At 34.4% G+C, this 21,062-nt stretch overlaps 1 protein-coding gene across 1 annotated transcript in view; it reads right to left on the bottom strand.

Moving 5' to 3' along the window:
• LOC121386873 (sodium channel protein 1 brain-like) overlaps positions 1-21,062 on the bottom strand; it is a 115,484-nt gene that overhangs the window by 59,336 nt on the left and 35,086 nt on the right. Inside the window, exons 4-8 of the mRNA XM_041517909.1 lie at positions 17,685-17,813; positions 13,620-13,732; positions 10,732-10,947; positions 8,068-8,128; positions 6,842-6,986 (exon numbers count right to left, since the gene is read on the bottom strand). Coding sequence (XP_041373843.1) covers positions 6,842-6,986; positions 8,068-8,128; positions 10,732-10,947; positions 13,620-13,732; positions 17,685-17,813 — 664 coding nt within the window. The remainder of the gene's footprint in view (positions 1-6,841; positions 6,987-8,067; positions 8,129-10,731; positions 10,948-13,619; positions 13,733-17,684; positions 17,814-21,062) is intronic.

The following is a 21,062-nucleotide window of genomic DNA, read 5'->3' on the forward strand; positions in this document are numbered from 1 at the left end:
ACACAACCATCTCCACCTTCCATGGATGTTGTAATACAAAAGGAACAAACTAAACATATTCCAGTAGTTGTAGAGAGCAGTAATGTCAGTGTATTGCATACAGACAAAAACAAATCAACAGATACTGAACACAACATTAACAATGATTTGGACACAAAGTCTACAACTTCAAACAAGGATTATAAAAGGAAAGGCAAAAACACTTTGATAATAGGATCCTCCATTTTAAAAGGAATAAAACCTAGAGGCCTGAGTGATACCGACGTGTTAACCATCAGGGGTGCAACAATTGACAGAATAGCTGGCGAGTTAATGAAACGGGACCTGTCAAGCTACAAGAACATCATCCTCCAGGTAGGAGGAAATGATACTGCAAGATACAGAAGTCTACAGAACTTTGAAGAAGACTACGAGAGTTTATTGTATGCAGCTAGGGCATTTGCAAACAAGGATACCAATATCATTGTATCAGGACTCTTACCAAGGTCAGACATCTGTGTTCATGATGCAAATATTGTACTAGAAAATCTGTGCAACTTTTTGTGTATAATGTTCATTCCCCAGTTTGTAACTATTGCAGAGAGTGAGTACAGCATGTATTTTGTAAGAGATGGAATACATCTGAATAGAAAGGGCACATCGAGGTATCTGAAGAACATCAATAACATTATTGGAATTATGAAAACTGCTACTGCAACAAAGACCTGCATGAACTGTGGGGAACATAATCATGACACTGGATCATGTAGGTTTGGGCGAAAATTAAAATGTCATCATTGTGGTTTGTTTGGACATAAAGGAAAATTTTTGTCGACACTTCTGAAGATTTGGCAAGGAAGAACAAGCCAAAAACATAACTGTCACAAACAGATGTAATACCACAGTGAACTGTTCTTACTATAATCTGTTTAGATGTGCATGTATTGCTAATGCAAACCATGTTTTGGGGCCTGTTTCAGGTCAGAGGGATAAAATATCATCGGACTCAACAAGTGACTTAAATTTGATTATTGCGAAGTGTGTGGTGGGAAGATTAGTTAGCGCATCCAGTGTGGTTAATGAAGACAGTGCTCTTCATTTATCATTAAAAAACAGATTCGACACACTGAGTTCTCTGTGTCAAGAATGTGATAATTGTATCTGTATTTGTAATTCCCCTGATTTGCCAGTAACACTGGAAGAAAACAGCTGTTGTCCTTTAACTTCAATTAATGCCAGTTGTGTAATTAAGAGATTAGTAGAGGTGACTACCAGATTACATACCTCGCCCCTGTCCTTCGTTTATACTATTAGTGATCCTGCTGATACAAACTGTGACACTTCACACCCTGGGTGTTTAGTAACTTCCTCTGTGGACTGTGTAAATAACACTTTCTGTGAAAGGGATCAAACCCTTCCTCAGTCTCACCATGACTTTAGTGTCAGTCACAGATTAGCATGTGTGTGTATATATTTATTGTTACTTATCTCTTGTACATATGTTCTTTGTAATGAAACCCCCAATGTTCTATCCAATGATCCTATCAATGTATTCAATTTTACCTCCAAAGGTCTAAAAATATGCTCTCATAATGTAAATAGATTACAACACAAGTTAGATGAAGTAAGGTTTAACCTTCTTCATACTACAAATCCCCCAGATATTCTTGGATGTTGTGAAACATTTTTCACAAGTGACATTTTAAATGACCACATTTCAATACCTGGGTATACATTGATAAGAAAAGATAGGACCAGTGACTTAGGTGGGGGCTGGGCAATATATTTAAATGATGTTTTAACTTTTGAAAGAAAAACTGAATTTGAAGTAAGTAATATTGAAACATTATGGCTTGAGATCAAACCTACTTATAAAAAATCTTTTTTACTCTGTTTTAGCTACAGACCTCCAAAATCTCCCATTGCCTGGATTGATAAGCTTGAAGAGGAAATTAAGTTAGCAATGCATTATAATTCTGATATAATCCTCACCAGTGATTTTAGCATTGATCTCCTGTTAGCAAATAACACACCTCAAAAATGGCTAAACATGTTAGAAATATACAATTTACAACAGATAATTACTGACCCAACACGGATAACACAAAATTCTAAAACTCTGATTGATCACATATATGTAACCAATCGTAGCAAAGTACAGGAATCTCATGTTGTTCAATACTCAATTAGCGACCATTATCCTGTTTGCTTTACAAGAAATGGCAAATTTCATACAAAACAAAATGCACACAATACTATTACCTACAGAAATTGTAAACATTTAAATGAGGAGGAGTTTGTTAATGATTTACTAGATGCCCCATTTTATTCTGTGGAATTTGAGGAGGATCTAGATACTTGCTTAAAATTATGGTACAAAATTTTCAACAATGTATTAGACAAGCATGCCCCTTTAGTTACAAAACGAGTCAAGAGGAAAGAGCAGCCAGGTTGGTATTCCTGTGAAATAACACAAGCCAGACAGTTACGAGACAGATATCACAAGCTATGTATGTGGGATGAATATAAGGTGTGGAGGAACAAAACTAAACAAATTACAGACAAAGCCAAACAAAACTACTATTCTGCTGTGGTGAATGACTCTAGGGATCCAAAATCATTATGGAAATGTATCCATGAGCTAAATCCTCCACATGTATCAAGTCCAGCAGAGCTGAAATCTGACAATGGAACAACACTTAAGGATAAGACCGACATAGCAAACAAATTTAATGACTTCTTTACTTCTTGTATTGAAAATTTGAGAACTAATTCTGGATATGATATGCCAAATCTCGAGAAAGTGGAACGTTTTGTAAAAGAGAGACTCCCAAATGAGGAAAAGTTTAAGATAGCTCCTGTACAAATAAATTATCTTTATAATGAGCTTAAGAACTTAAATGTCAATAAATCATCTGGAGATGACAACTTAGGTCCACGAATACTTAAGTTAGGTGCCTTGGCAATTGCTTCTTCGTTAACATTTATTTTTAACAAAATAATAGACAGTGGTATTTATCCACAATGTTTTAAAAATGCTAAAGTTACTCCAATTTTCAAGACTGGTGACAAAACTGAAGCTACAAATTATAGGCCAATATCTGTATTGCCAACACTGTCCAAATTAATAGAAAAACATATCTCCATGCAATTTTATGATTACTTAACAAAATTTAACCTTTTACACTCATCTCAATCAGGTTTTAGACCAAAACACTCATGCCAAACAGCACTTACTGATATAACTGATAAATGGTTACATGAAATGAATGAAGGAAATCTAAATGGAGTCATATTTCTTGATTTCAAAAAAGCTTTTGATGTTGTGGACCATTCAATTCTGATTCAAAAGTTAAACATTTATGGCTGCAAAGGGAATTCTCTTAACTTGTTCCAATCTTATTTAACTAACAGGACACAGCAAGTCACTATAGGAATGGCAACATCAGAACCTAAATCCATTATTTATGGTGTTCCACAGGGTTCCATACTAGGACCTCTTCTATTTATACTGTACATAAATGATCTTCCACTATACATTGAACATTGTACCACAAGTATGTATGCAGATGATTCAACAATGTTCATGTCAGGGAAAACTGTTACTCAAATTCAAGATAAACTACAGCAAGATCTGAATAGTGTAGAAAAATGGTGTTCCTATAATAAAATGTTCATAAACACAAAAAGACCAAATATATGACTATAGGAACAAGACAAAAAGTTACAATCCAAAATGATATTTCTCTTATAATAAATTCAGAACGTCTGCAACACACTGAATGCGAAAAACTTTTAGGAATTAAAGTTGATAATAATTTAAAATGGACAAATCAGGTTAAACATGTGTGTTCCCTGATCTCTAAACGTCTGTATCTGTTATCAAAAATCATTAGGTATTTAAATTTAGTTGCAAGAAAACTTTTCTACAATGGGTATATTTTACCACTCATCGATTACTGCTGTGTAATTTGGGGAAGCTGTAATCAGGATGGATTAGAACGTTTACTAAAACTGCAAAAGAGAGCTGCAAGGATGATATTAGATGTAGATCCTATTACTCCATCTGCCCCACTATTTAAACAGTTAAAATGGATGACAATGGAAACACGAATCCACTATCACAAATGTTTACAAATTTATAAATGTCTATACAATGAAGCCCCAAACTATCTTTCAAACTTATTAATATATGTTGGAGAAAACAATCCCTACAACCTTCGAAATGTAGAGGATAGAAATCTATTAATTCCAAAACCTAAAATGTCTTTATTTAAACATGCTTTCAGTTACTCTGGACCAGTACTTTGGAATAAATTGCCTAAAGCTATACGATCATCGCCAAATACTGCTGTTTTTAAATATAGACTCAAGAAATATTTTCTAAAATAATATCATTTGTACATATGTTTATTGCCATATATGTATTTTCTATTTGTTCATAAATGTATGCATTGTAATTCTGTATTGTTTGTACCTGAGGGCCTCAGGGAAGATTAGCTTTTGCTAACTGTGTTACCCTCACTAAATAAAGAATTTATTATTATTATATTATTATTACTGTATAATTTATGTTTCTAATTCATACTAACCAAAACACAATAATGATTCGATCGTTTTTATTGTCCTTTTTTATATTAGGTCAACCGCATAGTCAGACTCATACGAGTCATAGACCGATCCTTTTTTTTTTTATTCCATGCGTTGGACTGGTACTCTACATGCAGCTTGACTGCGCTTCTGTCAAAACACTGTATGAAGTCGCATAGTCTCGTTCAACCAGCCTAATACGAGACACGGGCGAGTGTAGTTCGTTAATTTATGCATTCTACGCAGTGCAATGTCAATAATGTTGAACCAATATTCTAGCGTTTAAATGGCAGCTCAAAGCAAAATATATTTGTATAATTCTTAACAAGAACTGTGGCATATTAGCAATTCAAATATGGATATAAATTGATTAATACTAGATACCAAAAACCAAAATGGCCTTAAAAATATATATTTGATATTCAAAATAAAATTAATTTACCGGTAATCCATAACTTCTGTCTACATTATACAATGTATATACGGTTTCGGTTTGCACGCTTGGAAAAGCGTGAATTGTTATCAAAGCACTTAAGAATATTTTTTAAAATATGTACAATTTGTACATTTATGTTTGCAAAGGCCATGGTATATTTTAAAATTCCGATAATAACATATACATATTTTAACTTGTTACTATTTTGGTTCCCGTATGAGGCTTTTAAAATGTTTTGCGCGAAAAGGTGATTGTAGGATTGTTGCAGTGAATTTTTTTCACAGCTAGTGAGTAGTTACCTTTCGATATTTTCGAATTCGAGCGCTCGCGGAAAACAATATATTGCTTAATTGAACAGAAAAAAACCCCAGCAAACAGAAAACTAACAACAACAACAAACAGTGTCAAACAGTCCCATAGAAACAAAGGAAAACGTTAGTAAACATTCGCGTTATGAAACGCGCACCATACTTCGGCTATTTCCGTTAACTTTCAGGACTTTCAGCAAAGCCTTTGTACTTGTGTAATGTGTATTCATGGATGTGAATACATATTCGTATTCGTCACCTCATATTCGTGATATGTATCGTATTCGCCACCATTCGTCACACCCCTAGTGCTGTTAGATCCACAGGTAATAGTAATTAACCAGTGGAGCTAATTTTAATTAGATTGAAATACATTATACCCTGCAATAAAAATAGTTACATGTAAATCAATTTTGTGTTAAGTTATCTTAAACTTATTTGACGAAGGATAAAGTCAAGTTAGGTAATTGAGCATTCTATTTTCAGTGTGTTTCACCAATAATCTTTATTTTATAACAACTGGTTGTTCTAGATGCTTTTATGGTGTCAATAAGCAAATAAACTTACATCTTTTATTAAAAAAAGTTTTAAAATGTCGACAACCGATTATAATCGATGATTGGTTGGTTCATCTAACCAATCATCAAGAATGAAAATCAAACCAATTCCCACCACTACTGTGTGCTATTGACATTGGTGGGCCCATTGGGCTATTTGTCAGTCCAGCCCGTGCTTCACAACTGGTATAACAATTAAATTAAAGGGTGTGGTATGTACTATTCAATCTATGGATGATGCATATAAAACATTTTTGCTGCTAATCGACAAGAGTAGCCCATAAAGTGATGGCTTGGGCTTTCTTTCTATCTGTGTGGTCCTTAACCATATGTCCAAGACCATATAAAAAAAAGTTTGTTTTGTTTAATGACACCACTAGAGCATATTGATTAATTAATCATCGACTATTGGATGTCAAACTTTTGGTAATTGTAACACGTAGTCATCAGAGGAAACTCGCTACATGTTTCCTATAATGCAGAAAGGGATCTGTTATATGCACTTTCCCACAGACAGGAAAGCACATACCATGGTCTTTGACAAGTTGCGGTGCACTGATTGGAACGGAAAAAAAACCCCAATCAGTTGAATGGATTCACAGAGGTGGTTTGATCCCCAAGACCATAATCAAAATGTATTGAGTTTGTTTAATAAAACATTTTTTTTTTTTTTTTTAAATCATATTTTCTTAATATACAAATCAGCTGATTGTGCAGTCAATAAATATTTGTCAGGAATATTTTATTATTAAATGTTGCTATGGACGATAAAAAACAAAATAAGAAGAAGGAAAAATGGGGGAAAAAACGGAGAATATTTTTAAGTTGACAAATGGACAATTACATGATGCATGTGTGCTGTGTAAGGACAGTAATTATTATAATATTCCAATTGACAGATTCAAAGTTTAGAAACTATATTTAAAACACATATATGGAGGTACATATTATTAAAAAGTATTTTAATTTACCTTATCGTATGTATCTTCCCAGAAGTCTAAAGTTAATAACTGAAAGGAATTGAGCATAGCCCATCCAAAGTGGTCAAAGTTGGTATATCCAAAGTTTGGGTTTTCATCTATGTCTGGAAGGCAAGTATAGTTTTCTGGACACTTGCTACAATGAAAATGAATAAAAAGTATTACATAGAGTACGTACAGTTAATTTTGATCGTCAGGAAAAAGTAAGTTAAATTATTTCAGTAAATCATAAACAATAACATATACAACTTTGAAGGTCAATATTTTATTTATTCCTTTGAAAGCAGCTAGTGGGAAGTGCTAACAGTGAGCTATAGTACATGTATTTGTAACTCCACAGAAAGAAAAATAAATATTCACAAAGTATATTTCACTTGTACATAATGGCATTATACACAGTGTTAAGGGACAGGACCTAGTGTTTAAACACTAAGGCCTATTTTCCACCTACACTCTAGTTTTAACCCGTAAAAATGGACACTAAGTTTGGTTAATTTACAAACCTGTAACAAATTTGGATACAATAGAGTGAAACAAGAGTCTGATGTTGAAATACTCTTAAAAATAGACTAAAACGTGACTCAATAATTATTACTTCTCAGACGCATATGCGTTTTTAAAAATATGAAAAATTCATTTTGTGGTATTAGAAACACCAGGATAACCAGAAATACTTTGGTTGTACAGAAATGGATAATCTAAACAATAAAATATAAGTAATGTTTGATTCAATTTTCAATCATCATAAATGGTTCAATAGTGACTCAAACGGCTCAATACTTTAAAAACTAGGGACTGTCCCTTTTACCAGGGTCCCATTTTATGAAGCGATCTTAGCGTTAAGACAGCTCTCTGACAGTCTGGGATTATGCCTTTCCATTATTTTTGGTTTTCATGTGTACATTTACATGTATATACATGCATATACATACATAATATATGAAGAGTATATATATATACAGCAATTAGCTAACTGGAAACACTATCTCTTGTGGTCAGATGATTTCAACACATAATTTATTTTTTAAAATCAGATGCTAAAAATTATTACAAAAATTAAAGTTAAGGCTTCAACCAGTGTTAGTTAGCTAATTAGAATGTATATTATCACATATCTATATTACTGAATCAATATAAAGTATCTCAATATGTGTGGATACACCACATGCAGTTAATTGTGATTTACTGACCAACAAAACAGTAACAAAGTTACTCACCCAGATCCAGTGATGTTCCCGCACAGCAGGTAACCACCATTCTTGTCTAGATACCAGTTGCCTTAAATAAAACAGAAAAAAAACCCCACTTAAATAACGTCGAAAGGGAATCTCAATGCAAAGGAAAATAGCAGACTTCATTCATTCGTTCGTTCGTTTGTTCGTTCATTCAACTTATTTACATGCTTATATCCAATTAAGGTCCAAGAACACTAGTCTGGGCACACACCTCAGCTATCTGTCTAGGACAGAGAGTTAGTGTTTAGTTTAGTTTAGACTACAGGCTGGTAGGTACAGGGTTCGCAGCCCAGGTACCGGCGCCAACCCAGAGCAAGTTCTTAAGGGATCAGTAAAGTCACTATACCCTCTTCTTTCTCACTAACGACTAACAACTAACCCACTGTCATGGACAGACAGCCCAGATAGCCCAGGACAGCGTGTTTCAACCTTAATTGGATATAAACATGAAAATAAGTTAAAATGAAATGTGTTAAACACTAAATATCACATTACTGGCATTCAGTTCCACATTACATTTTTGTATTAAATACCAGGCAATGAAGTTGGAGATTTGTTTAGAATTCTTCTGGAATCAAAGACATTATTTAATTAATACAATATTTTGGGATACCATCTCATAATCTTAAGCTTGCAACCCAAAATCTGCGATTTGCGGAAGCACAGAATCATGGTAAATTCGCAGCCCATATAGACATCACTACACTAGTGATTAACTAAATATTGTCTACAATACCAAGTGGTTTCATTTGACACCCAATATCTGATGGGGGTTTTTTGTTGTTTTTTGCTGGGGTGTCATTATACATTTATTTATCCATTCTTCTTTGCTTGATTAGCTATCTAAAGTTGTCATGGGTACTACAAAAGCTGGTCTTTGAGAGCAGTAACTCTGGTCGGGCTGCTGGTGCTCCTCTGCACCTGCCAGTGCGGGCAGTCTCCTCTCCCACCCACTCCAACCCTTTTCCTGTCCTGGACAGAGCTAGGAGCCAGCCAAGGCCGGCACTTGTGCCCATAACAGGTGTGCACTACAACAGCTTGCTCTGAATGTGCATGTAAAACCCCGTGACCTGACCTGACTTGACCAGCAATAGGCAAGCTAGCCTTAGTTGTGTATTGATTAAGCCACTGGCCTCAATGCCAGTAGGTGAAGGGTTCATATCCCAGTACAGGCTCCCACCCAGAGTTCGTTTTCACAGCTCAGTAGTAATGTTGGGAATTGGTTGGAATTTCATCATCGGTTTTAATCAGTTTGTACCAAGCAATCAACTTTTGACTACACAATCGGTTAGAATGACAGGAACATGAGAAGGAAAATTTAAATCATAAGCACCATGCACCAAATATTGTGTTTGCTGAGATAGACCCAGAAAATCAAAAGTTTTACCTTTAATAACTATTTAACATAATTGTTCTTTATGTACACATAAAAACAAACCCCAACCCAACATATTTACATCAATTCCATCATATAAACTGGAGGAACAATTTCAGTTAATATTTTCCCACACAATCAATTATGGATTTCTATAATCGATCATCACATCTATAGAGCCAAGCCGATTAATTTTCAATTGTAATCGATCATCGGGACAGCACTACTCATTAGTGAGGTGTAAAGCTATTACTATTCTCTATTACAATTAACTATTAACCCATGTACTGGATGGAGTCTATAGTCCTTCCCACAGAGAACACCTTTTTTTTCATACTATGCAATGTATTACAAGTTATTTATTTCTGAGCCAATTGTTTTCAAAGTTGCACACGAAAATAGTTTGTTTCTTTTGTTATTTCCAAAAAACTTTTACTGTTTATCTTACGTCAAACCAAACTGAAATTATTTACAAAAAAACATCTTTATAGGAGGATGAGATGGACTATAGATAGCCGATTTTGTACCCAGGACAGGATTGGATATCAAGAAAATCAAGTTTAAATTAAATGCAGGTGGCACAAAATTGTGCGGTAGGGGTCTAGACTATGATAAGCAAAGTTTCTTGGGTTGTTGGGTCATGCTCCCTCAGAAATTAAAAAGAAAATTTCCTTGGAGCAGGGAGACATAAGGTCCTAAAACCTCCCTCTGCACATGGCCTATTATATAAATATATTGTGGATATGAGTAAGTCATTCCCAATATACCACAATCTACATACATACATTAAAAGTTATACTGGGATTTTCAAGTCATGTACATGTACGGTACCTAAAGCAGTATCTTACAAAACTATTATTAACAAACTGGCTACAGGTTTTCTAAGCAATTTAGAGTGCTACAATATTGTAAAACCATTGAGGGCTATGAAATCACTTCGACACTTGCCATAGCCTATGACGGTTTTAGGATATCATAGTGCTAAGATAGCTTCGAAAATATGAGCCCTGTACTTGGAATCACCACACTCTTTGCTCATTTCGATGCCGACATTCTAGTATTATTTTGGTGTCAGCTCTATGTTCCCTCAGGGTTAGGGTTCCTCAGCTCTAAGTTCCCTCAGGGTTAGGTTTAGCATTCCTCGGCTCTATATGTTCCCTTGGAGTTAGGATTAGCTGAGGGAACATAGACATAATCCCATTATTTTGATACTGTGCAGTATTTTCACATAAAATTATTTGTCTTTTTACAACTTTGAAAAGTATACTTACTATTATTCCTAATGTGAAGATTATAGTATGCATCATAACTCATTGAGTTAGTGGCTGTATAGTTTTTAATGTCCAACACGCACTTGTGTCGCAACACGCCCATGTACACTTGAAGTGCAAACAATGCAAACACCATAAGACAGAACATCGTCAACATTATCACATCTACCAACATTTTGAAAGCCCGAAGTAGTGCTCCTACAATTGTCTTCAACCCTGAAAAGTAATGAATAGAAAACAAGTTAAAGTGTGTTTTGTTTAACAACACCACTATAGAGAACATTGATTAATTAATCATCACCTATCACCAATCAACAAAAATAAATAGTAAATCAGATACAAGCATAATATATGGAGAAAATAATTTATATTCATGCTTTGTAACAAATATCAAGGCTGTATGGATAGGAAGATAGTTATAGAGAGAAAAAATAGTTAATGATGTAGGATATCGGCTTTATCCTGTGAATTAAAAGTAAGAATGGGGAATTCTGCAAGGCTTGCCAAGCGGAATTAATTTCCCATTCTGCCTGAACAGGATAAAGCTGATATCCTACGTTATTAACAAGTTATTAATATTTTTATCCGACAATTTATAAAAAATTAAGGGGAAAAGCAATCATTTCTTATATTTCAGATACATTGTACAATATGACCCAGAAGTCGAATTATTTTGTAATGTATCTATGCACGTCAGAAGTCATAATCTGCTAGTATACGTTTATGACTTTGCTTTAATCAGTCATCATAATCTGTCAATAGAAACAGTGGTTGCAGGATAAATGTAATAACCACCAACCATAGAATTAAGTACAATAATCTATATTATACCAGATTGTGTATATATATATCTATATATATCCACCACACATGATTGGTTTGTTTTACTGGTCAATAAGGTCTTTAGAATTACCATAAGCTTCATGACTTTCTAACTAAAGTAAAAGCCTTGAGATGAAAAAACTCATTTCAAAAAAGATAAAAACTAAACATTGTTTTCACCTAATAAAGAATAACAACAAACAACAAACATATAGTATGTCTAAATATCAACAGATGTACTTCAAGCAGGAAATTTACATAACATAATACTTAGGTGCCATCAAATGTTTCTGTTCGACGAAAATACTTTACAATGGTTAAAATTTAAAACTTTATAACAAATGGAAACTAAAGATGTCTATCCTATGACACAGCTTAGAATATATTGCTACAGTACTATGTTTGTCCCAGACTATTAGATCAAGTTAGTTTGTTTTATTATCAAACACCACTAAAGTACACGGATTATTAATGTCAACAACAGTCACTTTTTGGACCCTTGTTTTGGCTTCGTACACAATAAATTGAAACATATCCCGCGTTAATTTTTTGATGTGATATATTTGACAAAAGGTACCTTTTTTTTCATCTTTTAAAACTTAAAATTAATATTTTGTACAGAATTATGAAAAATGAAACAATACCAACCTGTAAACAGCGTTGTCTGCTTGTTATAAAAATTTGACAGGGGTTAAGGTTAGTAGACCAGTTTTTATTTTAATGTGGCGAAGCATTGTGTAATAATATAACTAATTTTGAATTTGAATGATGAAAGTATTCCAATGACGTCACTTTGCATCTCCTTACAATAACCATAAACTGTAAACTGGGTACATGACGTTTCCGTTTTAAGAATGCTGGAAAAATTTCAAAGTATAATTGCTATTGAAATTTTTTTGTTTGAACATTACTAATGTACCTGAATGTGTTTGAAGAAAATTTTTTGATTAAAAAATTGTACCTTTTACGAAATATGAATTTCAATTGAAATTACGGTAAGATATGTTATATTTATTGTGTACGAAGCCAAAACAAGGGTGTGAAAAGTGACTGTCATCGACCTTAATCATCAGTTGTTGTAAGTTAAATATTTAATAATTCTGACATACATGTACGTTTAGTCTTCAGAGAAAACTTGCCACATTTTTCCAATTGCAGCAAAGAATCTTTTACGTGCACTTTCTTCCATAGACAGGACAGCACATACAACAGCCTTTGATATACCTATTGTGAAGCACTGGTTGGGTTGGGAAAAAGCCTAATGTGGTCAACAGAGGGTGTTCGAACCCATGACCCTTAAAGTATCAGTAGGGGGAGGTGGGATGTACTGTATCTATTATTGTCTCAAGAGAATTCTGCAGTTTTTTTCTCTATGTATCTTTGTTCAGAGATTTTATGTAGTCGGTATGCCACAAAACTCGCTTCCCATTTCTAGAACGCAATCAATTCTAAAGCAGACCTTAGAAGATAATATTAAAACATGCAGTTTACTCTAGTTGATACTGAACATTTAAACAAGATAAAAAATAAAAGACAGAGCTTAGCTTAGTAACTGGTTTAACATGTCCATATACCACTAGGGTTTCGAACACGCCTATACCGAGTCTGGCCTCCGATAGGATCGGGGGTCTGACTCAGGACAGGGTAAAAGACAGAGGCAGATCTAAGGGGAACAAGGGGACTGATCCCCCTAAATATATGCAAATTCCAATGGGTTGCCAGTCACAATGGCCCCAAATAGGATAAGGTTCTAGTATGAGCTACAATTCGGCAAATTAAGTCCAAATGACTCAAATAGATAAATAAGTCAGAGTAAACACTTAAACGGAGGGAAAGGAACTTTTGGTTACACACTGACCTTTTCTAGAACAAAAACTACTGAATGGCACTCCAGAAATATATAAATTATTAAACACCATATAAATTTGCAAATGTCAAGTATGACAGGAAAATAAAAATCAATAGCAGGTATTGAAAACTGGAAAGAGAATGCTATTTGGTTGTTTTGACATACCGGCTTTTTGTGTGTTCTACAGACATTTAGTTCTTAAAATAAATGTACGCACCTGGTATAATTGACACTGTTCTCAGTGCTCTAAGAACTCTGAAAGTCCGGAGACCCTGTAGGTTTCCAATATCCAGATTTTTATCTGCTAACTGTATGGTTAAAGTAAGAAACCTGGAATAAATAAATATTGATAAGGTTATATAATTAAAATCTTGAGAATTCAGATTGCTTTATATAGCCAGGTGTCATTCCATGCCAAAACAACCAATTTCCAGAAATCTTCCCAGGTGATCATCTCCGATTTTGATGAAATTTCACCCAGTTGTGCATCTATATAAATGATGGATGCATGCAAACTTTTAAGTCCAAATACTAATATTGTGCTGGGTAATTGCCCAAGTGGTCAAACCACCCCTGGTATGCAGGTATATTTTTCACAATTTATTTTTTCTTCTCAACTTTGGAACCTAACTACACATTAATAAAACATTTGATTCAGATAAGCTTTCTCATTAAGAAACATCTATAGGTATATACTTCAAATCAAATAACAGTTTGTATCTGTGATAAATAATCAGGGTAGTAATAGTCCACCAAAATATAACAAATATCATTTCCGAATGATAAAAAACTAAACTTTAGGAGTCTCCAGATCAGAAACTATGACAGATATGTACAATTATAGATTCTCCAGGTATGAATTAGCTAATATAGCAAATTGCAGCTTGATATCTTTATAATGAATTAAGTTATTAGCATTCAAAAGGTGCCCGAAATCACTTGACTGTCACAAATGTCAAAAAATGGGACAACGGGCCCTGCATTTGATCAACCATAATTTCAAAACTAATTAGAATTTGACCCTAAAATTTTGCATGTGTCCATTATTTATATGGAAGTATAATTGGGTGAAATTTTATAAAATTTGGAGATGGTGACCCGGGAACCTCTGGTTGAGTTGGCACGGAATGACCCCAGGTTAAATGGTTATACTCGGCTGTTTCATTAATTATGAATTGTTTGTTATTTCATTCAGCTAAGTAGGTTTTCAGGATGTACAGTATGCTTGAAAGGCTGTTTAATAAAAAGTATTGAAGATTATAGGAGACTAATCGACTCCATCATATGTGGTCATGTGGGATAGAAAAAGTACACCCGAGGTCGTGGAAGTTTCGATCTGGGACGAGGCTTGCCGATGAGTCGTTTTCTCCCATCCATTCGATAAATAAACCATTATTTTACACAAACAAAGATGGCTGAAAAAAGTAACTTCTTTATTTGACCATTTTATCATAAATAAACTACAATATCATATTTGCCGTGTTTGTTTTATGTGTTAAATAAATACAATTTAACACTACAAATTAACCAGATAGCTTTTATAATGAAGGTTTTAATAAAATATTGATCTAAAACTAACCAACTCGCATTAATATGACGTCATATATTACCAACGACGTAATACTCCCCATGTTAAAAACAATGACGTCATAGCCTACATACAAGACAGATTTATTTTGTATGGGCTGACATCGTGGAATGGGTCTGTCCTGCATATCAGATTCATACATGGCTGAACCTTTTGCCAAACAACATTTTCTCAACTGCTCATTTGCTGGCAGATGGTCAACCAAGTATTCTAATTCAATATATTGAGATAATAAAATTTGTAAGAACAAATCTCAGAACAGATATCTATAAGTCTGACATAATAAAACCTACACTTTATCAGCCACATATTTTAAAAATAAGCTACATGTACAGTCAGATCTCGTTATAACAACCACGTTCGTCCATGGGTCACTTTGTCGTTATATCGAAATTGCCATTATAAAAATGTATTTTGTTTAACAATACCACTAGAGCACATTGATCTATTAATCAATGGCTACTGGGTGTAATTAAATTTATAGTCTTAGAGAGGAAACCCACTACATTTTTCCATTAGTAGCAATGGATCTTTTATATGTACCATTCCACAGACACGATAGGACATGCCATGGTGAACTGGCTGAAATAAGAAATAGCCCAATGGCCCCACCGATGGGGTCCGATCACAGATCATTATTAAATATATAATTATTAATCAGGGGTGCACAAATGGAAAATATTTCACTAGCCAGTCGGACTAGTACCAACTAAAATTTACTAGCCTGTCAGAATTTGTAGTAGTCTGCCAGAACTTGATTGACAAATCATTTCTTTCATAAAGATTTACAAAATTCAAGTGACATCCTGCAAGTATTTAACAGAACAATCTATTCAAAACCGGCAACATAATTTGAATGTAAACAAGCCATTTCTATGTAGTATTGACCTTAGAACGACTGTTTCCTGAATGTCGTGCTTATGCAATTGATTATTTGGAACTTCGAAGTCATCTATTGTCAATGCTGTACACGTATTATGTATTTCGTCATCATTCTGAACAGTTTGTTTGAATGGTTTTAAATTCTGGCATGACCAATGCACTGTCGTGGATTCAAAGGAAAATTAGTCAGTCAGAAAAAAACAGATCACCCGTCAGACAGGTTGTTAAATTTTTTATCTCGTCCATCAGAATTTTTATCGCATTTGGCGAGCGGGCGAGTACTTTCTGCACCCCTGTTAATCAAGGCGCATTCACCGTTATTCTTATCATTCCTTGGTTAAATATATCTACGATTGGTACCTACTTCGTTTACATAATATTATAAAATAGTAGAGTTAATTGTTGGAAGTTAATCCTTTAATTGAATGTCTAAAGGCTTATTTTCAAAATACACGTCTACAGATTTAGCCGACATCGGTAATTCGGACATCAAGTGATCATGTCGGTTCATGACAAGATCAAGGATGCTAAGTGACTGTGTGTAATGCCATGTGCTATGACATCTGTGATTATGTAATGTCGTTGTAACGAGGTGTTTTCAGACGTTGGATACATGTTTGTTCCTAAGTTGCTCTGTCGGTGTCGGAAGGTGTGAATTCTGGTGTAATGAACAGAATGACATTGATGTATGTTTGCTTCCAACAAATTGTGGTAGGATGGTGTAATGTCATAGTAACGACGGTCGTTGTAACGAGGTCGGACTGTACATCATAATGTAAGCAAGGAATGACCTCATGAATACCATATACCTAGTGCACATATTGTGTACTGAATTTGTCAAATACTGAAGAGTGAAAAAAAAGAGGTTTTTTTGTGTGATGACACCACTAGAGCACATTGATTTATTAATCATCGGCTACTGGATGTCAAACATTTGGTAATTGTGACATATCTAGTCTTAGAGAGAAAACCCGCCACATTTTTAGCAAGTGATCTTTTATATGCACCATCCCACAGACAGGATAGCACATACCATGGTTCAAACAGGTATGGAAATGGAAATTTCCATAATTTTTCCAAGACCACTAAGATAAATTTCCAAAACTCAACATGATTCACTACTAAAAATACATTTTATAAGCATTTGGCTAACTGCCCATTTACTTACACACTTGAATCTGGAGTGAAATTAACATAACATTCCACCCGTTCCCTGCATTATGGTATTTACGTTATGGTTAGTTTAAAACTCAGAATAGCATTCTGCATTACTAAGTATTGATGGGGAACAGGCGGAATTTTTTTAGGCACTTGTTAGTATTAATTTAAATTAGTGGCAGAATAAAGAATTGGCAATAAAGGAATTTTGTGGAGTATAAAAAAAAGTTCCTTTAAATAATAGTTGGTGGGTGGAGTGTGTGTGTGTATGTGGGGGGGGGGGGGGGGGGGGGTGAAGTCTTGCCAGAAAAACAAATAATTTAGTAAATATGTAGTTGTACCTACTGTTTGTTTTCTTCCAGGCACACTTTCTTTGACATTCAGATCATACCACGGCCTTTGATATACCAGTCGTGGTGCACTGACTGGAATGAGAAATATCCCAATGGGCCCACCAACAGGGATTGATCCCAGACCGACTGCGCATCAAGTGATCGCTTTACCACTGGCCTACGCCCCGTCTCATATTGAAGAGAGACGTGAACAGATTCTTTAAGTAAGCCTTTATTATTACAAGATGATGCAGTTAAAATCAATCAGAAAGGCAAATCCTATGAACACTTCAAGTTAGTAAATAAAAATAATAAAACTTACGCTGAAACAATGACAATAAAATCCAACCAATTCCACGGATCTCGTAAATATGTATAATGGTCAAGAAAGAAACCTCTAGCAGTCACCTTAACACACATTTCAAGGGTGTAGATGGCAAGAAAGACATATCTGAAAATAAAACACAACATGTTGTATAATATTATGTATATAGGCCTACACACACACACACGACCATAAAGTCCACACACACACAGACACACACATGTATACACTTTCAAACATGCACATGCTAGCAAATCTACACACATATTTGCCTAGACCATACTGTTGTATTCAACTTATCACTAAAACTTCTTCTTTTCTAATTCTATTGCATATTAAACAATATTCACGAATGTGGTAAAGTTAGTTTAGTTTGTTTAACAATAACACTAGAGCACAATTTGGCTATTTGTTAATTCTGAAATGTAGTTTTCAGAAAACAAACATACATGTATGCTACATTGTTTCATTATGAATGAGGGATCTTTTTAATGGCATTTTCCAGACAGGACAGCACATACCACAGTCTTTGAATTACCAATCGTGAGGCCTGGTTGGGATGGGAAAAACTCAATCAGACAATGGGTCTATCAAGGGGATCGATCTTACAACACAAGCACCATAGGAGGCTAATTGGCATCTAATGCACAGTTATTTTGACACTTCAAACACAATGTGGTGATTCAATATCCTTTGGTTTACGGTCATGACACACTAATCTGCCATGGCACACAGTGAAGAAGCGCTTAATATATATCTACACCATAAATTAAAAAAAAAATTAAAAGTTTGTTTTATTTAACGACACCACTCGAGCACAGTGATTTATCAATCATTGGCTATTGGATGTTAAACATTTGTTAATTTTTACATATATAGCGTTAGAAAAAGAGTTGGTTTTTTTAACAACACCACTAGAGCACATTGATTTATCAATCATCGGCTACTGAATGTCAAACATTTGGTAATTTTGACAAACAGTCTTCGAAAGTAAACCCAATACATTTTCTCATTAGTAGTAAGGGATATTGTATATATGCACCATCCCACAGACAGGACAGCACATACCACAGCCTTTGATGTACCAGTCGTGGTGCACTGGCTGGAACGAGAAATAGTCCACCGACAGGGATTGATCCTAGACACCATACCAGGTAAATAAGAGTCATTGCTCTTCATATTTACTCATGTGCATCGGAAGATGATAGCAACTGGAGGTGGGTGGGAACATCCATTATCCATTATTAATTTCATTTTCTTTTTTGGGGGGGGGGGGGGGGGGGAGAGACAATGCCTTATCTTCAGAGATACGGTAGTGTGTGTATGAGCTACCCCTGCTTCCAACGCCGATGTTACTACAATACCACTAACAACAATATTTCCAAGTCAGCATAACTTGTCTTACCAGTTAAAAAAACAACCGAGGAAATAATCTGTTTAAGTATTTTCGGTAACAGGACAGTGCAACCTTTAATATATTCCAGTTGTGGATACAGGTTACAAAGGCTAAATCCCATATGGATTTGTACAATCAATGAGGGCAATAGATCCTATGTATATGCATGTGTGTGCATGCTGCAATGGCTTACTTTGGATTAAAGGTTTTAAATGTACCATAAAGATTAGAGTCATATCAGCGACATGGGTTTTGTTTTTAATCATGTATAAACGTAATACATTGTTCATATTTCTGAATTTACAACTGCTGCCATGATAACACAACTGCATAATTTATTTTTTCAAACAATTCTTTGTATTATAATATAATATTCTATATTTAATTTGCCTTTAAATTAATTTGTACAATACTATACAATATCTTTAAAATATATTGAAAGTTTTATCTACAGAGATGAAAATGATGATGGGGAAAAAATATTAAATAAATAAATAATAATAATAATAATAATAAAAAAAATTATAATAATAAAAATATAAATATAAATAATTGTTTTGTTTAGTTCTCTGTTTTAAATCTGGACACTTTGCAGGGTCTTAAAAATATGAGGTTATTTTGAGCTTTTTTTCAAAGAACAAGAATAAGACACCTTTCAGTTAACAATTAATAGAAAGGAAATCCAGAATTGTAAAAATATCCAGAGGATTCTAATTTTTTTATCTGTAATTTTAATTTCGAAGCCATTTATTTTATTTATTTCATTTTATTATTGTAAATACATTAAACAGGTATGCTTTATAACAGTTCACATATATCTCACAATTTATGTCTGGTTTGGGGGATAATAAGTTAATCACTAAATTGCCAATAGCTGTTACTATTATGAATTTGCCTGGCAAATTAACACTGCTTGTTGACAGAGCTCTTTAGGACCAGGAAAAAAACAAACCTAGCATGAACAAAAGGTCTTCATTTGGCTGTGATTAAAGCATTATGTTCACCCTATCATGCCAACAACAGAAGAAACTCAACGAACTGTGACCTACAGATCTTGTATGCATTACGCCCAGCTATAATGCATTATGTTCAATGAAGCATTTGATCCGGTTACATATTCAACTAGATGTTTTGGGTCTCTTAACAGCCAAAGGTCAGTGAGTGACAATACAATACATAAGACAAAACGACATATACTTGAATACGCACAAACGGTTATGAAAAATACTGCATTGTTTGAGGTTATCAAATGAAGCTAAAATGCAATAGAAACCAATACACTTAGTAATTTTTTAATCATTTAGTTTACAGATCCATTATCGCCAAAATTTCTACAATTATAGAAAGTTTGGTAAAATGGATCTGTGAACTAAATGAAATAAGTAACACTTATATACATGTACAGCCACAAAGGAACTAAAAACTAGCAGCTGCAGTGCAGATTTAATACGTCATTAATTGTCAACATTGTCAACAGAAAATGATATTCAAAATAAGGTAGAAAGGGTGCATTGTTAATAAAATATTGATATGGAACTAGGTTAGTTGTATGTATTCATTCACATCGTAATGTGTTACACCCATACAAATAATTTATTAAAAAAACCGTTCCCAGTTCATTTGCATGTGTTCAATTCATTTCCATTGGTAGCAACCATTGTTTCCATTGGTAGTACGGAAGGAAATGTTTTATTTAACGACACACTCAACACATTTTATTTAAGGTTATATCGCGTCAGACATATGGTTAAGGACCACACAGATATTGAGAGAGGAAACCCGCTGTCGCCACTTCATGGGCTACTCTTTTCGATTAGCAGCAAGGGATCTTTTATATGCACCATCCCACAGACAGGATAGTACATGCCACGGCCTTTGTTACACCAGTTGTGGAGCACTGGCTGGAACGAAAAATATCCCAATGGGTCCTCCGACGGGGATCGATCCTAGACCAACCGCGCATCTAGCGAGTGCTTTAC

This window comes from Gigantopelta aegis, chromosome 2, assembly GCF_016097555.1.
Source record: "Gigantopelta aegis isolate Gae_Host chromosome 2, Gae_host_genome, whole genome shotgun sequence".
Lineage (NCBI taxonomy): Eukaryota > Metazoa > Mollusca > Gastropoda > Neomphalida > Peltospiridae > Gigantopelta > Gigantopelta aegis.